Source organism: Cariama cristata, unplaced genomic scaffold (assembly GCF_000690535.1).
Source record: "Cariama cristata isolate BGI_N322 unplaced genomic scaffold, ASM69053v1 scaffold3275, whole genome shotgun sequence".
NCBI lineage: Eukaryota > Metazoa > Chordata > Aves > Cariamiformes > Cariamidae > Cariama > Cariama cristata.
Genome location: NW_009619054.1, coordinates 24,239 through 34,734, shown reverse-complemented (window position 1 = coordinate 34,734; position 10,496 = coordinate 24,239). Strand labels below are relative to the sequence as shown.

Sequence of the window (10,496 nt, the reverse complement as noted above, 5' to 3'; positions counted from 1 at the left end):
TCTCACCCTGCACATCCACCCTGGCCTTTTTTGCTGCCTAGCAGACACAGCTGGATTTGCAAAGCAGACAGATGGGGCCTCATTAGTACCTCTCCAGGCAAGTGGATAGAGACATGTGCAGTTACTCACGGGGAGATGAGCTGAATTTCAGCAGGGCTGGAATGATGCTCAGGTTCTGACAGATGCTGGAGGAGAAAGAAATTCATAGCTCTTTCCTCCAGCAGTGCCTGCAGAGCTAGGAAGTCAAAACCACAGATTTCATTACCAGGGCCTCTCTCCACTGGTACTTTAAGCCCTTCTTACAGCAACAAAATAAATACACAACCTACTAACTCGCTACCTTTTGTTGGATGTGAGGGGGACTCAAATACCAAGATGGTCCCTGCTTCTGAGGTTAGTACAAGTAGCAAGGAAAGAGCTGCTACCAGTAAGGCCACAACTAAGAACTAAGCATTAGGCTTGCTAGAGACAAGGCAGGGGAGCAGGGGAGAGGAAACAGCAGTTGTTATTTGACACTGACCATCACCGCCTCAACTTTGGTCCAGCCCCTTCAGTATCACTCAGAGGACGCAGTCTGCTTTAGAAATAACGTCCCCCCACACTGCTTTATAGAAATCTCCTGTAGATTGCAATGCAACATGGCAAGTGAAAGTGCTTCCCCATTCCTATGGAGAGAAGAGTCGTCAAACAGCAGCTTCGCCCTGATGTGACAGACCAGCTGCCAATACACCATAAATCTGTCCTAGAACAGCCAGCTCCCGTGCAGGTCTGCCAGTCACACCTGAAAGCTGGCCTGTGGCATTCCCAGCTAAGCCAGCCCTCAACATTCTATTCACTGTTATTCACGTGCAAGGTATCTGCTCCACACACCTCAAGTCCTTTGCCCCTACCTCTTCACACACCCTCTCAGCTCCTGGCTTCTAAGAGCATATATTATTTCAAATAATTTTCCTACAGAAAGAAGACAAAAAAAAAATCTGAGTCGAGGAAAGTGTAAGTATCACCTCTGTGGAGACGCAGCGTCCTTCTTGTTTTCCTTTCAAAAAAGAGCAAATTTGCATGGCACATCCCTGGGAACGCGTTCGAGTGCAGCAGCGCTCTTCTGACGTGCCCCCAAGCCCAGGCAGGGCCCTAAGTGGAGATGATCAGCTTACACATACGCCTGCCTTTGGAGCAGGTTGCAGCTGAACCCCAGGAACAGGCAGAAAAAGCAGGAGCAAAAGTGAAATGGACCTTAAATCCTGCTGCAGCAGACAAGCAGGAAAAAAATAGTTCTGTGGAAATCGTGACTTCCCTCAGCCTATTTCTGAGAGTGTCAGTCTGTCTCATTGCTGGCGCTTCCTCAGGGACTCTCCACCTCAGTGCTCCTTGTTGCAAAGACTGGATGAGCTCAGACAAGATGAAATTTACTGGGCCACAGTACTTCACCTGCAGTGCTCTCAGCCTCAGTTTAAAGGTGGAGAAATACTGCCAGCAAAGAGGAGGACAGGAATACTGTAACCCCTGTACATTCTCCCACCAACCGCGAGTGCCTTGCGCCATCTCAGCTTCATGAGAGATACCTGACCTAGCCACAGTCATGACCACAAGCTTGTGCCCATCTGTGGTTCTGTCAAGAAACCAGCTTCTGTCAGTGTGTCAGGTCAGACACTAGCAGCACTGTAGAAAGCCATCTAGATACCTTCTTTTCCAGAACCAGCCAGAATAATAGGAAGAGCCCTTTCTCCAAAGACGGAAAGGAGACAAAGGTGAATTGCCTACACAATCCTGATGTGCTACCCAACAGGTTCGGTCACAACAACCCTCTCTGCTGGAGGCAACTCTAAGCAGGAAATCCAGCTGAGGCAGATCAGCAATCTGTGGTTTGACCCTTTACCCACAAGCTCACAAACCACAAGACTTTATTTATTTTTTTAATAGAGATCATAAATTAGCTGTCCCAAACCTGCCTCCTCACAACGAGGTCATACATTTGCTTTAATTAGGATCAAAGCAAAAGGAAAAGAAAAAAAACCACAAGCTCCTCCCTCAAGCTTGCTAACAAAACCGGAAAAGCAAACTACAAAATGCCTTTAAAAATGTTTTGTTTTGGATGCAGCTCCACCTTTTGGAGCAAACCTCTTTGCATCCACATCCACATCCACATCCACATCCAAAAAGCAAGATTCTTCATCCAGCTAAACCGAAGCCAGGTAGGCAATTCTTGCAGTTTCTTCCTCAGGCCCCAGTGCACATACTCCTTGGACTTGTACTGCTCATGCCACCAAGCCTGTTTATTTACCAGTAATCTTCTTGTTATTGAAGGCTTTTTGCTTAATCTTAGCACTGCACAGAGTGCAACAGTCCTGACTTGGAAATTATGAAAAGATAAGGGGAGCCTTAGCATTTCCTATCAGAAATCTCACCCATGGCTCAGCCTTTATGATAGAAACACTATTAGCAGCAACTTTACCTTCTCATTTGCAGTGGTCTCAGCTGAGATCGATAGATTGCCTCTATGCTACGTTCTGGCTGCCCAGAGGCACTACCCATGACAACAATTATGCATTAGCAGGGACTAAAGGAAGAGAGGCCCTGGCTCCTTTGCCTGCTGCCAGGAAGGCCAAAGGCACTAGATGAGAAACAACTTCTAGGCAGACTCCACGTGTGACCTTAAATGAGTTGCTGGGTCAAGATCTTTGCAGAACTAAGACTCTCAACTTCCCCTTGAAATCAGCATTAAAATGTGATCTACTCTTGTCATCGATAACAATCCTCCCTTTCTCTGCCTCACCTCTTTAGCCTGCAAATTCTCCAGGTGGCAGGACTGACTTCCACCTGTTTGCATGGTAAGCAGCAAAATGGAGTCCCTGCCTTGATTTGAAACTCTGGAATGCAAAGCTGTCCAGCTGTCCACCACCTGTAGCCGCACCTGCGTTTACTACCAGGAACCAAACTTTTGCCGCATTCCTCTGGAAAACATTGATAACTCCTAATTATTGTCATCAGTTTACCACCACCCCCCCCAAACCAGGAATCAAACTGGAAGAGGAAGGTGGAGCGGCCACAGCCATTTAAAATGGGTATTTACTGTACTGTCTTTTCACATTAAACATGAGGTTACAGGCTATAACGACATGAAACAGTCACACAAACAGTACCAGAGAAGTGTGCAATTGGTTCTTTAACTGCATTTGTTTGTTTATTTGATTAAAGGTAAGGGATTAGCAAGGGGAGAGGCAACAAGCAGGGCAAGAGTTTTGGTTTTGATTTACTGGCATTGTAGAACCTTGTTCAACACATTTAAACTTTTATGAGGGGTAGAGCCAGCTGGAGGGAGGTGGTGGAATACTATGAACACAGACACTACAATGTTGATCTGCACCGTGACTCTGACCTTCCAGACCAACTCACCCAACGCCAGTTGCTTGGCTGAAAACCTTGATGTTCCACATTTGACTCTTATGAAAGGTGATATTTGCACAGGGTGAAATCCATCTCTCTAAAGAGAGCCAAGACTTAGACAACACAGATGGTTCCCTAAGCCTTCAAAGCCTGAATTTAGAGTCTCAGCTTCAAACTGTTCCTCCATACACTGGGGGTGCAATGGAAGAGAACCGCATTCTCCATGCTGTAATCATCCAGACAACAAAGCAGCGCACCATTTGCTCTTACCATGTTTTGCACTTTACAAGCTGTGTTTCCAATAGAGCGCAATGCTGTTAAAAGAACTCCTCCTTAATGAAATGCAGGGGATTCAGAATACCTCTCCCTATGTTTCTAAAGTTGCTCTGATGATTCAGCCCATGCCTTGCTCCTCATCCAGTTCCTCCTGCTTTGTCCCAGTACTATCATGTTAGATCACAGCCCCGTTGGTACAGCCTCCCCTTCCCATCCTGCTCAGCTGTTAACCTGCAGATTGGCCGAGAGACTTGCCTAGCACTGCATTCTGCACCTGGACCAATACATGTATCCTCAGAGGCACGTGCTTTTCTGTGGATCCCAACAGCTTCCAAACATACAAATCTGCTTCCTGATCCACCTGGTCTGACACTGTAACTGCACACAGAGATCAATCTAATCACAGTGGGGCATGGAGTTTGTGCAGCCTTTTTGCAAAAGGAACTTCCTCTCTGCTCCATCTCATGCCATCCCATCCCCACAGAGTTCCAAGGATGTGAGTGAAAACAAGTCCCTTCATCTAGCTTGTGATACTGCAAGTTTTAAAAATGGAGATACAATAAAACACAGCACCGCTCTGAAGCGTATTGGATCAACGTAACACATACTGTCTATTCTGGGAAACTGAACTGCAAAATAATTAATCCTTCTTCTCCTCTCTGGATGTTTCCAGAAATTTTAAGATGCTGTAGTCTAGAATTCAAAGGATGTTACAGGTATCTTTAAAAAATTATTATAAATAGCAAACAAACCCTTGGTTTCACAGATAACAAACACACTCTGACCTCATAAAAACAGATAATTGGATCAACTTCTAAGTTTGGGGTTTTTTCTCCCAAAAGCACAGGTTTATCCTTTAAAGTGCCTCCTGGACAGAGCAACTTTAGGCTGTTTCTCTGTGATGCACACTACTTCATTCCTTCAGATTCAGTGCATTTCAGTTAATTGTCTCTCAGGTGTTTTCCTCTTTTCCCCTTCCTTTTTCTTAAAACAAAAAACCCTAAATGTTGTTACCTGAAATTCTGTTAGAGAAGGCAAGCACTACTTAAGCGGATGACGATGGGGTGGAGTGGGCAGGAGAGAGAAAGAGAGAGGCTGAGCTCGATTTTCCCAATGCCAGATTGCAATCTGGAGCAGAACCTCATATTGTCATTCCTTTTTACTTCCCATTTTTCTCTTCTCTCATGTAATAGATAATAACACAGGGAGCAGCAGGGATAATACATTTGTAGGTGGTTGTTGGATTTTCAAATGGTTTCTTATCAATATGTTCTGTGTAGGCAGAGCAGAGACCTGACACTGAGAACTGATGCACCCTTTTTACAGCTGGAAGCTTGCAGAGTGAAATCACTTCATGGGAAATCTTTATTAGTGAATCTTACACACGCAATCTTTCAAAAAGTGAACTGAAGACGGCTTAGGCAGCTGTCCAAGAGTGTCAGCAGATGCCTTTGGTTTTGTTGCCCAGGTGTGTTGCTAGCCTCCCATTTTTTTCCTGGTTTGCTTCGACCTCCGGGATTTCAGAATAGTATAGTTTGCGTACCATGTGTACTGTTCTGAGAGGAGAGGGATGTAGAATGCACGCAGCAGCTTTGAGGACCTGAAACCAGAAAGGAAAAACAAATCATCCTTAAAGCCCTCATTTGCCAGTATATTCAAAACGATACAAATGAGGCTTTGCAAAAGATTTGGGCTGGTGAGGCAGTGACATGAGGAATGCTAATGGTTCAGGCATATGAAGCCCAATCCCATTTTCTCCTTGTCGATGGGACCAAAGTTGGTTTGTGCCAGCATCACCAGTTTAAGAGCAGCAGCCTGCCCAGTTCTTCAGCATGCCCACTATCCATTCCAGTAGGGTTAAGGGGAAGAGAGGGCAGGAAGGTGTTGTAATTATCAGAAGAAACTTAGATCTTGGATACCACTGTCCAAAAAGCAGACAGTGCAGCCCCATGGGCCTTTGGTATCACACAGACAGGCAGGCTTCCCATTCCTCAGGACATGCTATGAAGGTGAAAGACAGCAAGGCTGCATTTAGCTCCTGGCATCTCCTCTTTTCTATCCAATCTTTCTGGCCGCCTATTCCTCCATGCATGTCCGAAGGGCAGACAGAAGCTTTGATGGACACTGGCATTTTGAAGTTTTGCTCTTGTACTGATCTTCTGTTGAGGGTATTGAATTAAAGAGGGGTGGACTGCTCTAAAGCCTACAAGGCCGTTTGCTCCAGGCTGCCAGCATTCACTTCATGCCCTGCTAGTGCTGGGAGCTGGCATTTCACAGCACTTTTCAACAGTTGGACCAATGAAGTACTCAAGTGTGGAGGGCTTAATGGCTGCATCAAATTAGTACCTTTTTTTTGGCTGCTAATTGCTAGAGCTGTGCTAGCTGAGTACATTTTAAATGCATGTATTCTCTTACTGAACAAACTAATAGTAAAATCCAGGTTTAAATGTGAAGCAGACAAATATAATGTCCTTCAGCAGCAGCACCGAACCTTGTTAGAAGCTTCAAAAATTTGAGCAACTTACTGAAATCAGGGCTGTGGCAGAGTCTAGCTTCCTCAACAAAGCAGCTTATCTCTTTATCTCTTTAAGATCAGCTTGTTGGTAACTATCAACCCTTGACAGATGTAAGTCTAACTGCATCTGTGTAAAGCTTGACAAAGCAGCAGTAGCACTCAAATTTTATTTGTAGCATGCTAAGTGGTCAGGGATGGTACTCAGATCCAGCATGTACTTGCTGGTCACTGCAATTCACACAGCTTTGCTGGTAACACAGCCCTGGTTCTGGACATCCAATTCAAGTCACTTTTTCAGAACAAAGATGAATTGTGTTTTGTTTGCTCACTGTAAGGCAGCACTGCATATCCTTCAAAAATGCAGTCTAAAAAACAATGCCAGGAATTGTCACTGTGAACTACATCTCCCTGGAGGCTCCCAGGGTTCTTAGACATCCTTACCGTAACTCATCCGAGAACAAGCAGCTCCTGATCGCCTACAACTTGGAGTAAAGGACTGACCAGGAAAAGACTGGTGATACCCACTGGCATTGGCATAGCACCACTCAGCAGCCCAGTCCTGTTACATAAGATGCCATACAAGCACAAAGCAAGGTATTTTTCAGTTGAAATGTTCCTTCTTTAGATAGACAAAATGGTATTCTTCCCACACTGGAGAGGGGAATCTGAGGCAGACAGTATTGTCTACCCTCAGATTGACTGAGCAAGTCTGAATTCCTAAAATATACAAGTCCCACTTCTAACTGGGAGACTCTGCCTCCTTTCAACATCCAGCATCTTGTATGCTTGCATTTTGCCAAGCACTCAGCTTGTGCTTTACGATATAAAAATGCTGATTGCTTCACTTCAGAGAACAAAAAGCTCAGTGATAATAGTCAGGCCCTTTACAAATTGTAAAGCACCCAGAAAAGTTCCTAAATAAAAGAATCACTGGAAATGGTTGCTCTTTGTGAATTCCTGAGGTGCTGAAATTGGGAGCATGTTCAAAGCAGAATCTCTTAGTAGCAAATAACTAGGCAGAAGAGAGTAATTTTGGTGTATTCTGAACAAGAACCATTTTTTGCAGCTGGCATTTCCTTGCGCCTGGAAATTGGAGGTCAGCCCTCCCTCCAGTCACTAGTAGCAAAGGTATCCCTTTGAAACAAGTCCTTCATTTTCCTCCTCCATCTCTTGTGGCTAATGAACATCATGTCATTGCTGAACTTATTCTGGCATCTCCTCGTCTGAGCCTGACAACCCACCGTTGCTACCGTGGCTGCTCTCTGTGAATGGTGTGGTTTCACTTCAATTCCCTTTAGCAAAGAAAAAGAAAAGAAAGAAAAACAAAACAAAGCAACTGTGTTCAAGCTGCTTGGGATGACGTTTAAAACAAGGAAAATTAAAAATAAGGTAGAATACCAGCTTGCTGCTACATTGTAAGAAAGGGACAGAAACTAGCACAATTCCCCAGAGCTCGGGGTGTGTCCTTGGGTTAAGATGAAGTAATTTGTTGAATTAGCCTTGTGTGGTTTAGCTCAGGGACAGAGAGGAAGGCAGCACCTTTAGCTGATGGCTGAGGTCCCAAGTATACAGCCTGTAGCACTGAAAATGCTTTCAGTCACTCAGTCCAGACATAGAGCTCACAGCAGTCAGACAACAGCACCCAGTTCACATCCTCCCCATGACCTGGATGCATCTACATCTGATTGCTGGAGCAACAGCACTAAGCACCTGTGTTTACCCTCAGTGCTGGTGCCTCTCACATCTCTGCAGGAACAGTACTACCCTTTCTGTACTTCCTCTTCTTTATACCTTTTGTGAGAAACATCACCTATACCTTTTACTTCTTGGTATTCTGACATACAGGCCCAATGCAGCTCGCATGGTTGTGCTCTCATGGTCTTTATGGCATATGTTCAGAATGCTCAGGATTCAGCTTTTCTTTCTAGAACAAAAGGATATTTCAGGAGCTGATAGTGGCAAAAATCTCCTCCCAAATAAGCCAGCTCAGTGTAACTATCCTGAGTTTGCAGACAGCCTGAAACAACAACTCTGAGCAACGAAAGCTCTCCACATGCTCTTGACTTTGCTGGCAACTCAGTCCTTATTAGCAGTAGTTTAAATGTCAGTGTTCATTGTTTCACAGTTTATATCAGCAGTGAAACAGGAGAGGAAAATACTGTTGGTAAAAAGAAGATGAAAAAAGGAGAAGCAGGAATGACTGATGGAAAAAAATACCGAGGGTGGAAAATGATGAGAAATGCAGAGCAGAAAGATAGCTGCTCTTCCCAGCAATGGATGTCATACATAATGCCAAGGCACACATGACCAATATCAATACAGTGAATTGGTGTACAAAGGCCACAGCCGATCTACATTCCTGTACTCCTCCCCCAAAACAAGAAGTACGTGCTCCAAGAATGGAGAGCCGTAAATCTCATTCAGTCAGAGGAGACCCCAAAAGTGAAGTTCACCCTGCTCTTCAAGGTGAAATGATGTATTACTCAAACTGAAAAGGGAACAGTTTACATTGGTTCCAATTACCAACTGTAGGGACACAGGTTAAAAAAAGGCAACAGAAAATAAAAGAGGCATCTTAAAAATAATCATGTTTATGCACTCATGAGAATCACATCTCAGATATAAAAACATGAAACCCTGAATATGGTATGGTAAATGGTAGCACCAACATATCTGCTCCACAGCTATAAGGTCAGCCTTTGTATTTGTTCAGCAGAAACTTTCTCACTGAAAGGAGCCTCAGACAGGACACAAGCACAAGGCTGCTCTCTGCGCTGCTGGTAACTACACGGTAGCAAAGCCCTGGATGCCGGCTTTCAGCAGCAGCCATGAGAGAAGCATGGCTGCCAATGCACATACAGCTCAGGAAGTCATTGATGGGGCTTTAAATTCAGACAGGGAACCTTTACCTCCTCTCACCTCACTTTGTCAGGCTCAGCAACCTCAGACAACAGATGGCACATGGAAGGGACTGGGATGACAGATGACAGTGAATATATAGAATGTTCTATTTGCATTTGCTTCTAAATTTGTCCCCCAGAGACTATGAGTGTGTATAGCTTTATTCAGCACAGAGCTCCCAAGCAGCATGCTGGTAGCAAGATCAAGGCCACAATCACTCCAAGCTGGGTAGCCAAGGGTCTAGTGCAATACTGGTGGAACACTGATGCAGCAAGGTTATTCCAGTGGTGTGTTCCAGGCTGGAGCCAGGCAACAGGGAAGTTCTGGCCAGCTCTTGCTGTTCTCCACACACAGGAGGTATCCCAGATTCCGGGGCAGGGGGGGTGTCTGAATTCTTTTCCAGTTTTTTGATTTTCTAGGGGAGCAACTGCTGCAGCACCCTGGGCAGCTCCCAGTTAGGAGAGAGGTGCACAGTTATCAGCAGGCCCAGCACAGATGGAACCACAGTGCCGTTTGGTGCGAAGCGTGTTTTGGTCAATTACCTATTGGACTTCAGAAGCATGCAACTCAACGGTCCTGTTCTACTAATACCAGTGGAGGTTCTTCTGGAATGGAAGCAAGGACTGCTGAATGAAGATGTTCAAGCCTCCCCTCCCAAGCTCATAGACGGACATGAAATGGAAGCAGTCAGACACATGTAGTGGTGGGAGATGCTTCCTAACTGCATCCTGTACCCTGAACTTCTTACCCCAGTGACAGCAGAATTGAGAAAGAAACATGAGAAGGAAGAAGAGAAGGGAATGGTAGGAAGAAGAGGCAGGAGGAAGTTGAATCTCTACCACATGGGCAGGACCTAGTACCTTCTAGCTACAGGCGTACACAGGAAGCTCATGATCAGAGCTCTCTGAAGACCCATTAACGGCTGCACTTCCTCCAGGTGATAAATTTTGTCTCAACCATGCACCTAAGAAGTAATTTAGCAACTTGTGAAACACATAGGGAAAACATTTCATGCAACACGGAGGAAAGCACCATTAAGGGGAATGAGACAGTCTCTTATCAAACCAGGGTAATGATATGCTAGAACAAGGTGACCAACTCATTAATTTTGCACTAAGAGTATTTTTTTATGGAAAACCCAAGCGTTTGTAGCAAGCAGACGGCTCAGCCTAAAGAGCTGGAAAATATGTGCTCCTCAGTGGGGAGCTGTAATATATTTCCCCTTTTCTGTGCCAGATTCGGAGTGCTCAGCCAATATAGAATTAAATGGACCTTGGCAAAGCGGCTTCCTGAGGAGCATAATTAGCTGGTGGCTTGGAGTGCTAATTCAATTAGCAGCACCATTTATCAGAGCCAGCTGAGATTTACATTTGCACTTGCTGACGTCAATGTGAGACTCGCAGTGAGTCCCAGAAGCCTC

At 45.0% G+C, this 10,496-nt stretch overlaps 1 protein-coding gene across 1 annotated transcript in view; it reads right to left on the bottom strand.

Moving 5' to 3' along the window:
* Nucleotides 1-4,994: 4,994 nt before the first annotated feature.
* The window catches only part of LOC104162369 (alpha-1,2-mannosyltransferase ALG9-like), a 27,008-nt gene continuing 21,506 nt past the window's right edge, over nt 4,995-10,496 (bottom strand). The window contains exon 11 of the mRNA XM_009701084.1: nt 4,995-5,260. Within this exon, the coding sequence (XP_009699386.1) occupies nt 5,137-5,260 (124 nt within the window). The 3' untranslated portion in view covers nt 4,995-5,136. The remainder of the gene's footprint in view (nt 5,261-10,496) is intronic.